Source organism: Heptranchias perlo, chromosome 10 (genome assembly GCF_035084215.1).
Source record: "Heptranchias perlo isolate sHepPer1 chromosome 10, sHepPer1.hap1, whole genome shotgun sequence".
NCBI classification, from domain to species: Eukaryota; Metazoa; Chordata; class Chondrichthyes; order Hexanchiformes; family Hexanchidae; genus Heptranchias; species Heptranchias perlo.
In genome coordinates, this window is record NC_090334.1 from 9,200,598 (window position 1) to 9,221,443 (window position 20,846).

General features: G+C 43.4%; 1 protein-coding gene and 1 long non-coding RNA gene across 5 annotated transcripts in view; one reads left to right on the forward strand and one right to left on the reverse strand.

The window, feature by feature from the left end:
* Positions 1-20,846, forward strand: part of rad51b (RAD51 paralog B) — a 701,871-nt gene that overhangs the window by 403,298 nt on the left and 277,727 nt on the right. For 3 of the 4 annotated variants that reach the window (XM_067991198.1, XM_067991199.1, XM_067991202.1), the window contains one exon: positions 5,591-5,669. The exons of the other annotated variant lie outside the window; for it this stretch is intronic. In XM_067991198.1, the coding sequence (XP_067847299.1) occupies positions 5,591-5,669 (79 nt within the window). The remainder of the gene's footprint in view (positions 1-5,590; positions 5,670-20,846) is intronic. 4 annotated transcript variants of the gene reach the window in all.
* LOC137326273 (uncharacterized) overlaps positions 1-20,846 on the reverse strand; it is a 56,772-nt gene that overhangs the window by 16,382 nt on the left and 19,544 nt on the right. The gene's annotated exons all lie outside the window — the stretch shown is intronic.

The window sequence follows — 20,846 nt, forward strand, 5'->3', positions numbered from 1 at the left end:
ATAAGGAGACCAAAACTGCACACAATACTCCAGATGTGGTCTCACCAAGGCCTTGTATAACTGCAGTAAGACATCCCTGCTCCTGTACTCAAATCCTCTTGCAATGAAGACCAACATACCATTCGCCTTCCTAACTGCTTGCTGCACCTGAATGCTCGCTTTCAGCAACTGGTGCACAAGGACACCCAGGTCTCGTTGCACCTCCCCTTTTCCCAATCTATCACCATTCAGATGATAATCTGCCTTTCTGTTTTTACAACCAAAGTGGATAACCTCACATTTAGTCACGTTATACTGCATCTGCCATGTTCTTGCCCACTCACCCAACTTGTCTAAATCACAATGGAGACTCTTTGCATCCTTCTCACAGCTCACAATCCACCCCAGCTTGTGTCGTCTGCAAACTTGGAAATGTTACATTTAGTTCCCTCATCCAAATCATTGATATATATTGTGAATAGCTGGGGCCCAAGCACTGATCCCTGTGGTACCCCACTAGTCACTGCCTGCCACCCGGAAAAAGACCCGTTTATTCCTACTCTCAGATTCCTGTCTGTCAACCAATTCTCAATCCATGCCAGTATATTCCCCCCAATCCCATGTGCCTTAATTTTGCACACTAACCTCTTGTGTGGGATCTTATCAAAAGCCTTCTGAAAATCCAAGTACACCACATCCACTGGTTCTCCCCTATCTATTCTACTAGTTACCTCCTCAAAAAACTCCAGTAGATTTGTTAAGCATGATTTCCCTTTCATAAACCCATGCTGACTTTGTCCAATCCAGAAAAAGCCCTCCAAGTGTTCTGTTATCACATCTTTTATAATAGATTCTAGCATTTTCCCCACTACTGATGTTAGGCTAACTGGTCTGTAATTCCCTGTTTTTTCTCTCCCTCCTATTTTAAATAGTGGGGTTACATTTGTCACCCTCCAATCTGTAGGAGTCCATAGAATTTTGGAAGATGATCACCAATGCATCCACTATCCCCAGGGCCACTTCCTTTAGTACTCTGGGATGTAGATTATCAGGCCCTGGGGATTTGTCAGCCTTTAGCCCCATTAATTTCCCTAACACTATTTTTTTAACGAATACTGGTTTCCTTCAGTTCCTCCCTCTCACTAGACCCTTGGTTCCCTAACATTTCTGGGAGGTTATTTGTGTCCTCCTTTGTGAAGACATGTGTTTAATTGTTCTGCCATTTCTTTGTATATTATAATTATACAATTATAATTTCCCCCATTTCTGACTGTAAGGACCTACATTTGTCTTCACTAATCTTTTTCTCTTGACATATTTATAGAAGCTTTTACGTTCCCTGCTAGTTTACTCTCATACTCTATTTTTCCCCTCTTAATCAATCTCTTTGTCTTCCTTTGCTGAATTCTGAACTGCTCCCAATCCTCAGGCTTGCTGCTTTTTCTGGCAATTTTATGTCTCCTCTTTGGATCTAATACTATCCCTAATTTCTTCTATAAGCCACGGTTGAGCCACCTTTCCTATTTTATTTTTGCGCCAGACAGGGATAAATAATTGTTGTAATTCCTGCACATGTTCTTTAAATATTAGCCATTGCCTATCCACCGTCATCCCTTTTAGTAAAGTTCCCCAATCTATCATAGCCAACTCGCACCTCATACTTTTGTAATTTCCTTTATTTAGATTCAAGACCCTAGTTTCGGATTCAACTACTTCACTCTCCATCTTAATGAGGAATTCTATCATGTTATGGTCGCTCTTCCCTAAGGGACCCCGCACAACAAGATTGTTAATTAATCCTTTCTCATTGCACAATACCCAGTCTAGGATCGCCTGTTCTCTAGTTGGTTCCTCAATGTATTGGTCCAGAAAACCATCACATACACACTCCAGGAATTCCTCCCCCACAGTATTATTGCTAATTTGGTTTGACCAATCTATATGTAGATTAAAGTCATCCATGATTATAGTTGTACCCTTCCTGCATGCGTCTCTAATTTCCTGTTTAATGCCCTCCCCTACATCTCCACTACTGTTTGGGGGCCTACAGACAACCCCCACCAACGTTTTCTGCCCCTTGGTGTTTCTTAGCTCCACCCATACAGATTCCACATCGTGATTTTCCGAGCCAATATCCTTCTTCACTATTGCATTGATTTCCTCCTTTACTAACAATGCTACCCCACCTCCTTTCCCTTTTTGCCTGTCCTTCCTAAATATTGAATACCCCTGGATGTTCAGTTCCCATCCTTGGTCATCCTGCAGCCATGTCTTCGTAATCGCAACTATATCATAACTGTTAATGTCTATCTGCGCTGTTAATTCATCTACCTTATTGCGAATGCTCCACGCGTTAAGACACAATGCCTTTAGACTTGTCTTTTTAAGATTGCTAGTCATCTTAGTTTTATTTTGCACTATGGCCCGATTTGTTTTTCGCCCTTGTTTTCTCTGCCTTCCACAATTGCTTCTTCCCTTTCTGTCTTTTGTTTCTATCCTTGTTTCCCCCTCCTCTGTCCCTGCTCAGTTTCCCATCCCCCTGCCATTCTAGTTTAAACCTTCCCCAACAGCACTAGCAAACACCCCCGCGAAGACATTGGTCCCAGTCCCGCTCGGGTGTAACCCATCCTGTTTGTACAGGTCCCACCTTCCCCAGAACCAGTCCCAATGTCCCAGGAATCTAAATCCCTCCCTTCTACACCATCCCTGCAGCCACACATTCATCTGGTCTATTCTCCTGTTCCTATACTCACTAGCACGCGGCACTGGTAGTAATCCTGAGATCACTACCTTTGAGGTCCTACTTTTTAATTTATCTCCAAACTCCTTAAATTCACCTTGCAGGACCTCATCCCTGAAGCAGGGCAGAGGCGGACGATGGTAAGGTGGAAGTAATCGATTTTAGTGACGGGGAGGATATGGGGTTGAAAGCTCAGCTTGGCATTGAATTGGATGCCGAGATTGCAAACGGCCTAGTTCATAGAATCATAGAAAGGTTACAGCAGGAAGGAGGCCATTCGGCCCATCGAGTCTGCGCCGGCTCTATGCAAGAGCAATCCAGCTAGTCCCACTCCCCCGCCCTTTCCCTGTAGCCCTGCAAATTTTTCCTTTCAAGTACTTATCCAGTTCCCTTTTGAAGGCCGTTATTGAATCTGCCTCCACCACCCCCTCGGGCAGTGCATTCCAGATCCTAACCACTCGCTGTGTGAAAAAGTTTTTCCTCATGTCACCTTTGGTTCTTTTGCCAATCACCTTAAATCTATGTCATCTGGCTCTTGACCCTTCCACCAATGGGAACAATCTCTTTCTATCTACTCTGTCTAGACCCTTTTGAATACCTCTATCCGAGGAGAACAACCCCAGCTTCTCCATTCTATCCACGTAACTAAAGTCCCTCATCCCTGGAATCATTCTAGTAAATCTCTTCTCCACCCTCTCTAAGGCCTTCACATTTTTCCTAAAGTGCAGTGCCCAGAACTCCAGTTGTGGTCGAACCAGTGTTTTATAAAGGTTCATCATGACTTCCATACTTTTGTACTCTATGCCTCTATTTATAAAGCCCAGGATCCTTATGCTTTTTTAACTGCTTTCTCAACCTGTCCTGCCACCTTCAATGATTAGTGCACATATACCCCCAGATCTCTCTGTTCCAGTACCCATTTAGAGTTGTGCCCTCTAGTTTATATTGCCTCTCCTCGTTCTTCCTACCGAAATGTATCACTTTGCATTTTTCTACGTTAAATTTCATGTGCCACGTGGCCCATGCCACCAGCCTGCCTATATTCTCTTGAAGTCTGTCACTATCCTCCTCACTGTTTACTACCCTTCCAAGTTTTGTGTCATCTGCAAATTTTGAAATTGTGCCCTGTACACCCAAGTTCAAGTCACTAATATATATCAAAAAAAGCAGTGGTCCCAGCACCAACCCCTGGGGAACACCACTATACACCTCCCTCCAGTCCGAAAAACAACCGTTCACCACTACTCTCTGTTTCCTGTCCCTTCTGCCAATTCTGTATCCATGTTGGTACTGCCCCCTTTATTCCATGGGCAGCAATCTTGATGAGCCTATCGTGCGGCACTTTATCAAACGCCTTTTGAAAGTCCATATACACCACATCAACTGCATTGCCCTCACCTACCCTCTCTGTTACCTCATCAAAAAACTCTTATCAGGTTAGTGCTAGCTTTCCCTAATTAATCCACACTCATCCAAGCGACTGTTAATTCTATCCCGGATTATCGTTTCTACCGTTCTTATCGTTCAGCCTAACACCAAGGCTGGGAAGTGGGGTGGAGTTTGTGATGGGGGCTGAAGACGATGGTTTTGGTCTTCCCAGTGTTTAACTGGAGGAAATTGTGGTTTTTCCAAGACTGGACGTTTGACAACAACAACAACTTGCATTTATAGAGCGCATTTAACGTCGTAAAACATCCCAAGGTGCTTCACAGTAGCGTTATCAATCAAAATTTGTCACCGAGCCACATAAGGAAATATTAGGACAGGTGACCAAAAGCTTGGTCAAAGAGGTGGGTTTTGCGGAGCATCTTGATGGAGCAGAGCTTACTTAAAGAGGTTTAGGGAGGGAATTGTAGAGCTTAGGGCCTAGACAGCTGAAGGCACGGTGGCCAATGATGGAGTGAACACATCGTTCACCTGACGAAGGGGGAAGCCTCCGAAAGCTTGTGAATTTAAAATAAAATTGCTGGACTATAACTTGGTGTTGTAAAATTGTTTACAGGAGTGAACAAAATCAGGGATGGGCAAGAGGCCAGAATTGGAGGAGCGCTGAGATCAGATGACACAGAGGCAGTGAAGGGGTCGAGAGAGGTGGAGCTGAGTGTTGTCTGCGCATAATGTTGCTCAGGAGCATCGTGTAGTTGAGGAAGAGGAGGCAGTAAGAATGGATCCTTGGTGGATTCCATCGATGATCGTGTGTGGACAGGAAGAGAGGCCTTTGTTATAGGTCCTCTGGTTACAATTGGATAGATGTGGCTTCAGGGATAAAGCAGTGCACAATTTAGTAAATTCACTGCGACCAAAAGGATGGCTGATGTGAGAAGCAAAAATACCACTTTCTGAAATGGGGGATGCTCTTCTGAGGTTGGGTTAAGGTGCAGAGTGGAGGGAATTTTACTTTGCAACTAGCCTAAGCTTTAGCTAGCCTGGGAGAGGCAATTTTATTTCATCTCTGACCTATTGCCATACTTGGCCTGGGAGGTGTATAATGGGGCAACGTAGAGAGGGCTTCATTCTACCCCTGTACTGTTCATTGGTGGCTGTCTAGGCCCTAACCTCTGAAGCATTTTGTGGAGAGTGCTTTGACGGTTTGTGTCAAAGGGAAGAAAGGTTCACGGCATGGACAACCCTCATAGTGAGTAGCACATGCAATAAAATAAATTATTCCGACCACTCTCAGCGGCAGACAGTTGACAATATTGTATTTATTCTGGGCTTCAAAATAGTGAGGATTGGTAAATTTTCACTATTGCTTGAAAGAAGACAGGGGTGGTGTGAGAGGCTACCATTGCTAACATGTTTCCTGCAAATTCCTGTTGCTGAAGACTCCTCACTCTAACTTAGCACCTCCTCTATGCTGTTTCGTTGCAGATGATCGTTGCAAAGTCTCCGCTCTCTCCCTTTGCTGTGTTTATTTTCACCATCCAGAGCACAGGTCTTGTTCTTCAAGGTAGGAACCTTCTGATAATTTAAAACTCTGAGTAAGAAAGACACAAGGTTTGAAATGGAAAACCATATCTTCAGAATCAATTGTAAAGTATCTGGACTGTGTTACCAGGAGTAAAGGGGTAATCTACTCCTTATTCTGTACTGTACAGGGGACAGTGTTATCAGGAGTAAAGGGGCAATATACTTCTATTCTGTACTGTACATGGACAGTATGTTACTGCAGTTATGCTCGTGGAATTACTAGATGATGAGAGCCTTTTGTAATTGTAGTTACACTAGTTTGTTTGTTATGGCAAATACTAGTCGGTGTTCTGTAGACCATTCAGCTGTTTTTGTAGGTTTGCTTATGTCAACGGTACGTTATATTAGTCTGGATGAATATATAAGAGCTCCTTGAGTGCTTGTGTTTCTGGGCCTATTACGGAAGGCTGCAGTATAATTTCCCCTGACCAGCTAAAGTCTGGTATAGTCAGCACCGTAGCAGGAGGAGTTGGTGGGACTTTCACGGCCGAATTCAGTATGAATCTGACCTCAGCGATATTTTTACAACCCTCTGCTCAAGATTTGGAAGAACCCCCTGTTATTTAGAAACACGTTTACAATGTTTCTACCAATAACACGCAAAAAAAAGGAATTGACCCCGGTTCTTTGTGTGGATAGTCCTTCTCAGACACTTTGCTACACAAGTACAATGTGGCTTCAGTAGGACATTCTGGAATATTCTCTGTATGCAGGTGACAGTAGACATACAGCCAGTTGTCATATATAATAACAGTTGCCAGTGTGTTGGCAGACTGCATCCCTGATTTTCATCGCCCCACAATTGGCGGCCGTGCCTTCAGCTGCCTAGGACCTAAGCTCTGGAATTCCCTCCCTAAACCTCTCCGCTTCTTCACCTCTCTCTCCTCCTTTAAGACACTCCTTAAAACTGACCTCTATGACCAAGCTTTTGGTCATATTTCCTCATGCCTCTTTATGTGGCTCATTGTCAAATGTTTTTTGATAATGCTCCTGTGAAGTACCTTGGGTTGTTTTACTACGTTAAAGGCGCTATATAATGCAATTTGTTCATAGAATCATAAAATGATACAGCACAGAAGGAGGCCATTCAGCCCACATGCCTGTGTCGGCTCTTTGAAAGGGCTATCCGATTAGTCCCATTCCCTGCATACAATGTGGCTTACAGTGTTGCTAAGAAGAGTAGTAAGCCTGAGGATTGGGAGGGTTTTGGAAATCAACAAAGGATGAGCAAGAAATTGATAGAGAGGGAGAAAATAGAATGAGTGTAAACTAGCAAGAAATATAAAAACAGATTGTAAGAGCTCCTACAAGTATGTAAAAAGGAAGAGATTAGCGAAAGTAAACATGGGTCCCTTAGAGGCTGAGACAGGAGAAATTATAACGGAGAATAAGGAAATGGCAGAGACATTAAACAAATATTTTGTATCTGTCTTCACAGTAGAAGACACAAAAAACATACTGGAAATAGTGGGAAACCAAGGGTCTAATGAGAGTGAGGAACTTAAAGCAATTAAGATTAATAAAGAAAAAGTACTGGAGAAATTAATGGGACTAAATCTCTTGGACCTGATGGCCTACATCCGAGGGTTTTAGAAGAAGTGGCTGCAGAGATAGTGGATGCATTAGTTTTGATCTTCCAGAATTCCCTAGATTCTAGAACAGTCCTCATGGATTGGAAGGTAGAAAATGTAACCCCGCTATTCAAGAAAGGAGGGAGAGAGAAAACAGGGAATTATAGGCCATTTAGCCTGACATCAATAGTAGGGAAAATGCTGGAATCAATTATTAAGGACATAGTAACAGGGCACTTAGAAAATCATAATATGATTAGGCAGAGTCAACACAGTTTTATGAAAGGGAATTCGTATTTGACAAACTAATAGAATTTTTTGAGGGTGTAACTAGCAGGGTAGATAAAGGGGGACCACTGGATGTGGTATATTTGGATTTTCAAAAGGCATTCGGTAAGGTGCCACACAAAAGGTTGTTACACAAGATAAGGGCTCATGGGGTTGGGGGTAATATATTAGCATGGATAGAGGATTGGTTAACAGACAGAAAACAGAGAGTAGGAATAAATGGGTCATTTTCAGGTTGGCAGGCAGTAATTAGTGGGTGCTGCAAGAATCAGTGCTTGGGCCTCAGCTATTTACAATCCATATCAATGACTTAGATGAGGGGTTCGAGTGTAATGTATCCAAGTTTGCCGACCATACAAAGCTAGGTGGGAAAGTAAGCTGTGTGCAAAGGGATATAGATAGGTTAAGTCAGTGGGTGAGAAGGTGGCAGATGGAGTATAATGTGGGGAAATGTGAAATGATCTACTTTGGTAGGAAGAATAGAAAAACAGAAATTTTTTTTGTTATAACGTAGGAAACGTGGCAGCCAATTTACGCACAGCAAACTCCCACAAACAGCAATGTGATGATGACCAGATACTCTATTTTAGTGAAGTTGTTTGAGGGATAAATATCGGCCAGGACACCGGGGTGAACTCCCCTGCTTCGAAATAGTGCTCTGGGATCTTTTACCTCCACCTGAGAGGGTAGACGAGGCCTCAGTTTAATGCCTCATTCAAAAATCGTTAAAAGTAAGAGAAAAAGTTGAAAGGAATGCACAATGTGTAAGCAGAACTCTGACATGGTGAGTCTGAATTCAGGATGCCAAACTCACCGCAGGGAATGACAGTAAAAGCTGGCAGTGTTGTTGGGAAAGATGCCTTGTTGTCACTCTGCAACGGCACTAGGACCTGACAAAGAGATGGAGGAGTTTGCACAGCACATCAGAGCTCGATGAAGGAGGTAGGGCAGGAAAGAATGGGTCTTGCCCCACGGGATACAAGGTTCTCAAAGATACTTCTCTTTCGATGAGAAGGAAGTATGGACAGAGGTGCTCAGCCTGCTGTGGAAGCTCCATCATGGCAGTCTCCGCTCAAGAGACCCCTGACCGCACTGCAGGGTTCAGCCTGGTGTCGGAGGTCAACCTGTAGGGACGATTCATGGAGCTCCGTAGAGTACGAGGGTGTTGGACTTAAGAGAGATATGAGGTTTATTTTGAAGAAGAGTAGGGGAGGTCTCCCCGATGTCCTGGCCTATATTTATCCCTCAACCAACATCACTAAAAAACAGATGGTCTGGTCATTATCATTTTGCTGTTTGTGGGATCTTGCTGTGCGAAAGTTGGCTGCCACGTTTCCTACATTACAACAATGACTACACTTCAAAAGTACCTCATTGGTTGGGAGGCCCTAAGGTCGTGAAAAGCACTATATAAATACAAGTTCTTTCATTCTTCTTCTTTTTATTAGGGGGTTTTAACATACACTCCTGGGGCCTAACATTTTTGCAGCATTGTTCTCCTCTTTGACTCTTCCCGGTTTGTGCAGCCAGGAGCGATTCCTGGAGCTAACAGTGCCCCTCCAGTTGAGGGTGGTAGCAGCGATCACAGTGGGTGGACTGCCTGCAAAACCAGTGGGACTGGTACAAACCCACAATCCACATACAACTTGCTGTGTTGCACAATTTGTATTTCCTCCCCCTCCTCTCCTGAAGGCATCAACTCTACTGAGGTACAGTTCCATAGATGACCGCGGGCCTCCAACACTTTACCACAAGTGTCCATTCTTCGCCAGGGTCGCCAACTCTGTTGGACATATTCCTGAAGGTTTCATCACATGAGCTCCCGTCCAGTGAAACAGCCTTTTTCCCCATCTCCAATATTTTTATAACTAATAAACAAAAGCATTCAAAGAATATGAGATAAACATTTTTTTTTATTGCCCCTGTGATTTTTCTCGCACCAGTGTACAGGAGATTCATCATCAATTCCTTGAGACTCCAGGACAATCCAAGAGGGTTGACAAGCCTGGCCTTCATGTGTCAGCCTAGACAAATGAGTGTCGGGAGGGCATTCCACCAGCAGGGCATCGCAGCTGTGCCCAATTCTGGCTTCACTTTGAAATCCGCCCGTTCCCTCTTCCCGGCAGGAGTCAGTCGGCGGGAAGCAGGAACCCTGGTTGATTTCCTGGTCCCTTTGCTCAGGGATACTGAGGCCAACTGTAACTAACACAGCATGAGGGATTGAAACTGGGACCTTCTGGTGGGTGGGGGTGTCTATGTGTGTGTGTGTGTGTGTGTCTGTCTGTCTGTCTCAGCACCATCCAGCTCAGTGAAGTTACTGCAGAGCCCAAATTGCTCGTTACGTGAGCAGCATTCCTTATTGTGCCCCTGACTTGCCTTTATTTTGTTTTTTTTTAGATAAACTGTAAAGAGCCCATCAGAAGTGATTTGATGCAGTTCCCTCTCTAATTGCTCTTTCCGTTTAAACTGAAACATTTCCCTTTCATTTGAAATGTGGGGTAAACAATTCTGTTGCTCACCTTAGTGGATGCTGTAAGGAAACAGGAGCAGCAGTGAGTGCCGGCTGGCCAGCCTTTCATCAGCAGACATTTAAAGGCTTTTAGTGCTTTGGATTCAAAAGACGCAGCAGGTTAACCTTCAACCTTCTGAGTCGAGACCTTTTGCTTCGAGCTGCAGAGTTTGCACCCAGAGCATTAACCTGACTGACCTGCTGTGTATTTGGAGCATGTTTCTGTTTTGATTTCAGACTTCCAACATTTCTCCATTTACTGCTCGTCACTGTGGATGTTCAGAGCAGTCATTGTCTGTCTACGGTTTTTATTTCGTAGAAAGAAAGAACATGCATTTATATCGCGCTTTTCACGACCTCAGGACTTCCCAAAGCCCTTTACAGCCGATGAAGTACATTTTGAAGTGTAGTCACTGTTGTAATGTAGGAAATGCGGCAGCCAATTTGCGAACAACAAGGCAATGAGATAATGAGCAAATATTCTGTTTTAGATTATCTGATGTTGGCTGATGGATCAATGTTGGTCAGGACACCGGGGAGAACCCCCATGCTTTTCTTCGAAATAGTGCCATGGGATCTTTTCCGTCCACATAAGAGGGTGGAAGGGACTTCGGCTTAACAAGACACCTCCATTTACTACAATACCCTGTACTAATTGCTGTACCTCATTTACTACAATACCCTGTACTAACTACAGTCCCTTATTTACTACAATACCCTGTACTAACTACAGTCCCTTATTTACTACAATACCCTGTACTATCTACAGTCCCTCATTTACTACAATACCCTGTACTAACTACAGTCCCTTATTTACTACAATACCCTGTACTATCTACAGTCCCTCATTTACTACAATACCCTGTACTAACTACAGTCCCTTATTTACTACAATACCCTGTACTATCTACAGTCCCTCATTTACTACAATACCCTGTACTAACTACAGTCCCTTATTTACTACAATACCCTGTACTAACTACAGTCCCTTATTTACTACAATACCCTGTACTATCTACAGTCCCTTATTTACTACAATACCCTGTACTAACTACAGTCTCCCATTCACTACAATACCCTGTACTAACTGCAATCCCCCATTTAATACAATACCCTGGATGAACTACAGTCCCTTATTTACTACAATACCCTGTACTAAGTACAGTCCCTCATTTACTACAATACCCTGTACTAAGTACAGTCCCTCATTTACTATAATACCCTGTACTAACTACAGACCCCCATTTGCTACAGTAGCTTGCACTAAACACATCCCCCCATTTACTATAATACCCTGTACTAACTACAGACCCCCATTTGCTACAGTAGCTTGCACTAAACACATCCCCCCATTTACTACAATACCCTGTACTAACTACAGTCCTGCATTTACTACAATACCCTGTACTAACTACAGTCCTGCATTTACTACAATACCCTGGACTAACCACAGTCCCTCATTTACTATAATGCACTGTACTAACTACAGTCCCCCATTTACTACAATATCCTGTACGAACTTCAGTCCCTTATTTACTACAATACCCTGTACTAAGTACAGTCCCTCATTTACTATAATATCCTGTACGAACGACAGACCCCCATTTACTACAGTAGCCTGCACTAACCACATACCCCATTTACTACAATACCCTGTATTAACTACAATCCTGTATTTACTACAATACCCTGTACGAACTACAGTCCCTCATTTAGAACAATACTCTGTACTAACTACAGGCACCATTTACTATAGTACACTGTACTAACTATAGACCCCCATTTAATACAATATCCTGTACTAACCCAGTATCCCATTTACTACAATACCCTGTACGAACTACAGCCCTTTATTTACTACAATACCCTGTACTAACTGCAATCTCCCACTTACGACAATACTCTGTACTAACTACTGTCCCTTAGTTACTACAATACCCTGTACTAAGTACAGTCCCCATTTACTACAATACACTGTACTAACTACAGTCCCTCATTTACTACAATATTGTGTACCAAATACTGACCCTCAGTTGCTATCATACCCTGTACTAACTACAGTCCACCGTTTATACAATATCCTGTACTAACCATAGTCCCCCATTTACTACAATACCCTGTACTAACTACAGTCCCCCATTTACTACAATATCCTGGACGAACTACAGTCCCTCATTTATTGTAATACCCTGTACTAACTACAGACCCCCATTTACTACAGTAGCCTGCACTAACCACATCCCCCCATTAACTACAATACCCTGTACTAACTACAGTCCTTCATTTACTACAATACCCTGTGCTAAGAACAGTCCCTCATTTACTACAATACACTGTACAAACTATGGTTCCCCCATTTACTGTAATATACTATGCTAACTACAGTACCTCATTTAGTACAATACCCTGTACTAAGTACAGTCCCTCATTGAGAACAATACCCTATGCTAACTACAGTCCCCCATTTAAGACAATATTGTGTACTAAGTACTGACCCTCAGTTACTATAATACCCTGTACTAACTACAGTCCCCCATTTATACAATATCCTGTACTAACCACAGTACCCCATTTAAGACAATACCCTGTACTAAGTACAGTCCCCCTTTTACACCAATACCCTGTACTAACTACAGCCCATTATTTACTACTATACCCTTTAGTAACTACTGTCCCCCATTTACTACAATACCCTGTACTAGCTACAGTCCCCCATTTACTATAATATCCTGTACTAAGTACAGTTCCTCATTTACTCCAATACCCCATACTAACTACAGTTCCTCATTTACTACATTTCCCGTACTAACTACAGCCCTTCATTTACTACAATACCCTGAACTAACGACAGTCCTTCATTTACTACCATATTGTGTACCAACTACAGTATCCCATTTACTACGTACCCTGTACTAACTATAGCCCTTTATTTGCTACAATACCCTGTACTAAGTACAGTCCCCATTTATTACAATATCCTGTGCTAACTATATTCCCCTATTTACTACAATACCCTGTACTAGGTACAGTCCCTCATTTACTACAATACCCTGTACGAACTACAGCCCTTTATTTACTACATCACCCTGTACTAAGTACTGTCCATCATTTACTATAATACCTTGTTCTAACTATTGTCCCTCATTTACTCTAATATCCTGTACTAACTACAGTCTTCCATTTACTACAATACCCTGAACCAACTACAATCCTTCATTTACTACGATATCGTGTACTAATAAGTATCCCACTTACTACGTCCCCCTGTACTAAGTACTGTCCTTCATTTACTACATTACCCTGTATTGACTGTAGTCCCCCATTTACGACAATATCCTGGACGAACTACAGTCCCTCATTTACTGTAACACCCTGTAATAACTACAGAGCCCCATTTACTACAGTAGCCTGCACTGACCACATCCCCCCATTTACTACAATACCCTGAACTAACTACAGTCCCACATTTACTACAATACCCTGTACTAACTACAGTCCTTAATTTACTACAATACCCTGTGCTAAGAACAGTCCCTCATTTACTACAATACATTGTATGAACTATGGTTCCCCCATTTACTGTAATATACTATACAAACTACAGTCCCCCATTTACCACAACACCCTGTACTAACTACAGTCTCCCATTTATACAATATCCTGTACTAACCACAGTACCCCATTTACTACAATACCCTGTACTAACTACAATCCCCCATTTACTACAATACCCTGTACTAACTACAATCCCCCATTTACTACAATACCCTGTACTAACTACAATCCCCCATTTACTACAATACCCTGTACTAACTACAATCCCCCATTTACTACAATACCCTGCACGAACTACAGTCCCCCATTTACTACAATACCCTGTACTAACCATAGTCCTCCATTTACTACAATACCCTGCACGAACTACAGTCCCCCATTTCCTACAATACCCTGTACTAACCATAGTCCTCCATTTACTACAATACCCTGAACTAACTACAGTCCTTCATTTACAACGATATTGTGTACGAACTACAGTATCCCATTTACTACATACCCTGGACTAAGTACTGTCCCTCATTACTCCAATACCCCGTACTAACTACAGTTCCTCATTTACCACATTCCCCTTACTAACGACAGTCCCCATTTGCTACAATACCCTGTACTAACTACAGCCCTTCATTTACTACAGTACCCTGTACTAACTACAGTCCCTCATTTAATACAATACCCTGTACGAAGTACACTCCCTAGGAACATAGGAACAGGAGTAGGCCATTCAGCCCATCGTGCCTGCTCCGCCATTTGATAAGATCATGGCTGATCTGTGATCTAACTCCATATACCTACCTTTGGCCCATATGCCTTAATACCTTTGATTGCCAAATAGCTATCTATCTCAGATTTAAATTTAGCAATTGAGCAAGTATCAATTGCCGTTTGCGGAAGAGAGTTCCAAACTTCTACCACCCTTTGTGTGTAGAAATGTTTTCTAATCTCGCTCCTGAAAGGTCTGGCTCTAATTTTTAGACTGTGCCCCCTGCTCCTAAAATCCCCAACCAGCAGAAATAGTTTCTCTCTATCCACCCTATCCGTTCCCCTTAACATCTTATAAACTTCGATCAGATCACCTCTTAACCTTCGAAACTCCAGAGAATACAACCCCAATTTGTGTAATCTCTCCTCGTAACTTAACCCTTGAAGTCCGGGTATCATTCTAGTAAACCTACGCTGCACTCCCTCCAAGGCCAATATGTCCTTCCGAAGGTGCGGTGCCCAGAACTGCTCACAGTACTCCAGGTGCGGTCTAACCAGGGTTTTGTATAGCTGCAGCATAACGTCTGCCCCCTTGTACTCCAGTCCTCTAGATATAAAGAATCTTACAACACCAGGTTATAGTGCAACAGTTTTATTTGAAAATCACAAGCTTTCGGAGATTACCTCCTTCATCAGGTGAGTGAGTGGGATTCCTTGAACGTTTCGCATTTATAGTCAGAGAACAATACCTGGTGATTACAGATAATCTTTCCAACTGCCCGTTGTCAAGGCAATCAAAGTGTTCAAACAGAGAGATGTTATACCTACAGGACCACCGAATATACAAACAGCCAGAACAAAAGACAGAGAGAGGGAGAAACATCCGAAAAGAAGAGAAAGACAGAGAATGACCCGTTGTATGAAAAACAGATAACTTTTATTCGCTGGTGGGGTTACGTGTAGCGTGACATGAACCCAAGATCCCAGTTGAGGCCGTCCTCATGGGTGCGGAACTTGGCTATCAATTTCTGCTCGACGATTTTGCGTTGTCTTGTGTCTCGAAGGCCGCCTTGGAGAACACTTACCCGAAGATCGGTGGCTGAATGTCCTTGACTGCTGAAGTGTTCCCTGACTGGGAGGGAACCCTCCTGTCTGGCGATTGTTGCGCGGTGTCCGTTCATCCTTTGTCGCAGTGTCTGCATGGTCTCGCCAATGTACCATGCTCCGGGGCATCCTTTCCTGCAACGTATGAGGTAGACAACGTTGGCCAAGTCACAGGAGTATGAACTATGTACCTGGTGGGTGGTGTCCTCTCGTGTGATGGTGGTATCTGTGTCGATTACCTGGCATGTCTTGCAGAGGTTGCTGTGGCAGGGTTGTGTGGTGTCGTGGACGCTGTTCTCCTGAAAGCTGGGTAATTTGCTGCGAACGATGGTCTGTTTGAGGTTGGGTGGCTGTTTGAAGGCGAGTAGTGGAGGTGTGGGGATGGCCTTAGCGAGGTGTTCGTCGTCATCGATGACATGTTGAAGGCTGCGGAGAACATGGCGTTGTTTCTCCGCTCCGGGGAAGTACTGGACGACGAAGGGTACTCTGTTGGTTGCATCCCGTGTTAGTCTTCTGAGGAGGTCTATGCGATTTTTCGCTGCTCACGATGCTCCACTTTTCCAGCTTCCACCCTAACCACGTCAAAGAGGCCATCCCCTATGGACAGGCCCTGCGAATACACAGGATCTGCTCAGATGAGGAGGAACGCGATGGACACCTACAGACGCTGAAAGGCACCCTCGGAAGAACGGGATATGACGCTTGACTCGTCGATCGACAGTTCCGACGGGCCACAGCGAAAATATAATTAACATCCATTGACATTCCCCTGTCCACTACTTTAGTCACCTCTTCAAAAAATTCAGTCAGGTTTTTCAGGCACGACCTACCTTTCACAAATCCATGCTGTCTCTCTCTGATTAACTGAAAATTTTCAAGGTGTTCAGTCACCCTATCCTTAATTACAGACTCCAACATTTTCCCCACAACAGATGTTAGGCTAACTGGTCTATAATTCCCTGGTTTCCCTCTCTCTCCTTTCTTAAAAAGCGGAGTGACATATGCAATTTTCCAATCCAGAGGGACAGTTCCTGAATCTAGAGAACTTTGAAAGATTATAGTTAGGGCATCTGCAATGTGCTCACCTACTTCCTTTAAAACCCTGGGATGGAAACCATCTGGTCCTGGGGATTTGTCACTCTTTAGTGCTATTATTTTCTTCATTACTGTTGCTTTACTTATATTAATTTTATCGAGTCCCTGTCCCCGAATCAATATTAGTTTTCTTGGGATTTCCGGCATGCTATCCTCTTTTTCTACTGTAAATACTGACACAAAGTAATTGTTCAACATGTCCGCCATTTCCCCATTGTCAATGACAATATCCCCACTTTCAGTTTTTAAGGGGCCAACACTGCTCCTGACCACCCTCGTTTTCCTAATGTAACTATAAAAGTCCTTCGTATTGGTTTTGATATCCCTTGCAAGTTTCTTTTCATACTCTCTTTTTGTAGCTCTTACTATCTGTTTTGTGACCCATTGTTGATCTTTGTATATTTCCCATTCGCCAGGATCTGTGCTATTTTTTGCCTTTTTGTATGCCCTTTCCTTATGTCTTAAACTGTCCCTTACCTCTTTAGTTGTCCCCGTTTTTTTTTTGGCAAGTAGAGTTCTTGCTCATCAGGGGTATAAACCGATTCTGTATCACGTTAAATGTTTCTTTAAACATTTCCCACTGATCATCAGTCGTTTTACTCATAAACAGATTTGCCCAGTTTACTGTGGACAGTCTCTGTCTCATCCCATTGAAGTCGGCCTTACCCAAGTCTAGAATCTTAGCAGCTGACTCACTTTTTTCCCTTTCAAACACTGCATTGAACTTGATCATGTTATGATCGCTATTGGATAGATGTTCGCATACAGTTAAGCCGTTAACTAAATCTGGTTCATTACTCATTACTAAATCTAGTATGGCTTTCCCCCTTGTTGCCTCTAGGACATACTGCTGTAGAAAACTATCCTGAACACACTCAAGAAATTCACTACCTTTCTGACAGTTGCTAGTCTGCTTTTCCCAATCTATGTGAAGGTTAAAGTCCCCCATTAAGACCACTATGCCTTTGTTACATGCTTGTCTAATCTCTGCATTTATACAATCTAGCATTTCAGAGCTGCTGCCAGGGGTCCTATATACACATCCCACTATAGTCTTAGATCCTTTCCTATTTCTCAATTCAACCCACAAGGTCTCTGTTGGCTGCTTACCTCTCGTTATATCCTCCTTTATCATTGAAGTGATTTCATCTCTAATCATTAAGGCTACTCCTCCCCCTCTTCCATTTTCCCTATCTCTCCTGTAGACCTTATAACCTGGTATATTTAGTTCCCAATCCTGACCATCCTGCAGCCATGTCTCAGTAATAGCTATCATGTCATACCCTCCAATTTGAATTTGAACCTGTAGTTCATTTAATTTATTCCTTATACTCCGTGCATTTGTATATAGAACTCTTAGTTGGGCCACACACCCCAGCCTGACCTTCAGCTTTGATGCTGGGTTAATCGCCTTACACCTTCTAGTTTTCACTTTATCTGTAGTGTCTAAAGTACACTTTCTTTCTGCTGCTCTACGCTTTTCCCTTTCACTTGTTCTTGAACAACTGTTTGTACTATTTGTATTGTAAATTCCCCCTGGGTCTTCCCCTCTCTTGCTGCTCTCAACTTTATTCCCTTCTCACTCCCCACTCAGGTTCCCATCCCCCTGCCACTCTAGTTTAAACCTTCCCCAACAGCATTCGCAAACACCCCCGCGAGGACATTTGTCCCGGTCCTGCTCAGGTGTAACCCGTCACGCTTGTACAGGTCCCACCTTCCCCAGAACCGGTCCCAATGTCCCAGGAATCTAAATCCCTCCCTCCTACACCATCCCTGCAGCCACGCATTCATCCGGTCTATTTTCCTGTTCCTATACTCACTAGCACGTGGCACTGGTAGTAATCCTGAGACCACTACCTTTGAAGTCCTGCTTTTCAATTTATCTCCTAACTCCTTAAATTCACCTTGCAGGACTTCATCCCTTTTTTTACCTATGTTGTTGGTACCGAAATGGACTACGACTACTGGCTGTTCACCCTCCCCGTCCAGAATGTCCTGCAGCCGCTCCGCAACATTCTTGACCCCGGCACCAGGGAGGCAACATACCATCCTGGAGTCACATTTGTGACCACAGAAACGCCTACCTGTTCCCCTTACAATTGAATCCCCTATCACTATAGCCCTGCCACTCTCATTCCTCCCCTCCTGTGCAGCAGAGCCACCCGTGGTGCCACGAACTTGGCTCTTGCTGCTTTCCCCTGATAAGCCATCTCGGCCAACAGTATGCAAAGCGGTATATCTGTTTGAGAGGGAGATGGCCCCAGGGGACTCCTGCTCTACCTGCCTAGTCCTTTTACTCTGCCTGGCGGTCACCCATTTTCTTTCTGCCTGCGTATTCTTTACCTGCGGTGTAACCACCTCACTGAACATGCTATCCACGATATTCTCAGCATCACGGATGCTCCACAGCGAATCCACCCGCAGCTCCAGCTCTGAAAGACGGTTAGCCAGTAGCTGCAGCTGGACACACTTCCTGCACACATGGTCGCCAGGGACACTGGTAGTGTCCATGACTTCCCACATAGTGCAGGAGGAGCATATCACGGGTGCGAGGTGTGCTGCCATGACTTGCCTTAGATTTACACTGCGTTCACCTCTCAGACTCTCCTCCCGTTCTCGGTCTCTCCTTTTATACAGTGCTCACCTCTCGGACTCTCCTGCCTCACCTGTGACGTCGCACAGTAGTTTTCTCTTGTTGCAGGTCTGCTGCTGCTTTTATTCCCCACTCTCAGTCTTCTGCCGCTCAGGTCCACTGCCGCTCTGGGGAAAAAGTTAGGAAAAGCAAGGCAAAGCAGCACCTCCTTCCCCCACTTCACCAAACTCCCACACTCACCAAACTCGCAGCTGCTTCACTCTGTCCTGCCGCACTCCGTGCAATACCTTGTACTCACTACAGACCCACATTTACTACAACACCCTGTACTAACTACAGTCCCCCATTTATACAATATCCTGTACTAACCACAGTAACCCATTGACTACAATACCCTGAACTAACTACAGCCCTTCATTTACTACTATATAGTGTACTAACTACAGTATCCCATTTACTACAATACCCTGTGCTAAGTACATTTACTACAATATACTGTAGTAACTATGGTTCCCCCATTTACTGTAATATACTATACTAACTGCAGTCCCTCATTTAATACAATACCCTGTACTAAGTACAGTCCCTCATTTAGAACAATACACTGTACTAACTACAGTCCCCCATTTACGACAATATTCTGTGCTAAGTACTGACCCTTAATTACTATAATACCCTGTACTAACAAAAACCACATTTACTACAGCACCCTGTACTAACTACAGTCCACCATTTACTACAATACCCTGAACTAACTACAGTCTTTCATTTCCTACTATATTGTGTACTAACTAGCGTATCCCATTTACTACGTACCCTGTACTAAGTACTGTCCCTTATTTACTACAATACCCTGAACCAACTACAGTCCCCCATTTACTACAATACCCTGTACTAACTACAGCCCATTATTTACTACAATACCCTTTTGTAACTACTGACCCTCATTTACTACATTCCCCTTACTAAATACAGTCCCTCATTTACGACAATACCCTGTACTATGTACAGTCCCTCATTTAGAACAATATCCTGTGCTAACTATAGGCCCCCATTTACGACAATATTGTGTACTAAATACTGACCCTCAGTTACTATAATACCCTGCACCAGCTACAGACCTCCATTTACTACAACACACTGTACTAACTACAGTCCCCCATTTACTATAATGCACTGTACTAACTACAGTCCCCCAATTTACTACAATATCCTGTACTAACTACAGACCCCCATTTACTACATTACCCTGCACTAACCACATCCCCCCATTTACTACAATACCCTGTACTAACTACAGCCCTTCATTTACCACAACATCCTGTACTAACTACAGCCCCTCATTTACTACAATACACTGTATTAACTATGGTTCCTCCATTTACTGTAATTTACTATACTAACTACAGTCCCTCATTTAATACAATACCCTGTACTAAGTACAGACCCTCATTTAGAACAATACACTGTACTAACTACAGTCCCCCATTTACTCCAATATTGTGTACTAAATACTGACACTCAGTTACTATTATACCCTGTACTAACTAGAGACGCCCCATTTACTACAACACCCTGTACTAACTACAGTTCCCCATTTATACAATATCCTGTACTAACTACAGTCCCCCATTTACTACAATACCCTGTACTAACTACAGTCCCTCATTTACTGTAATACCCTGTACTAAGTACAGACCCCCATTTACTACAGTAGCCTGCACAGGCACATCCCGCATT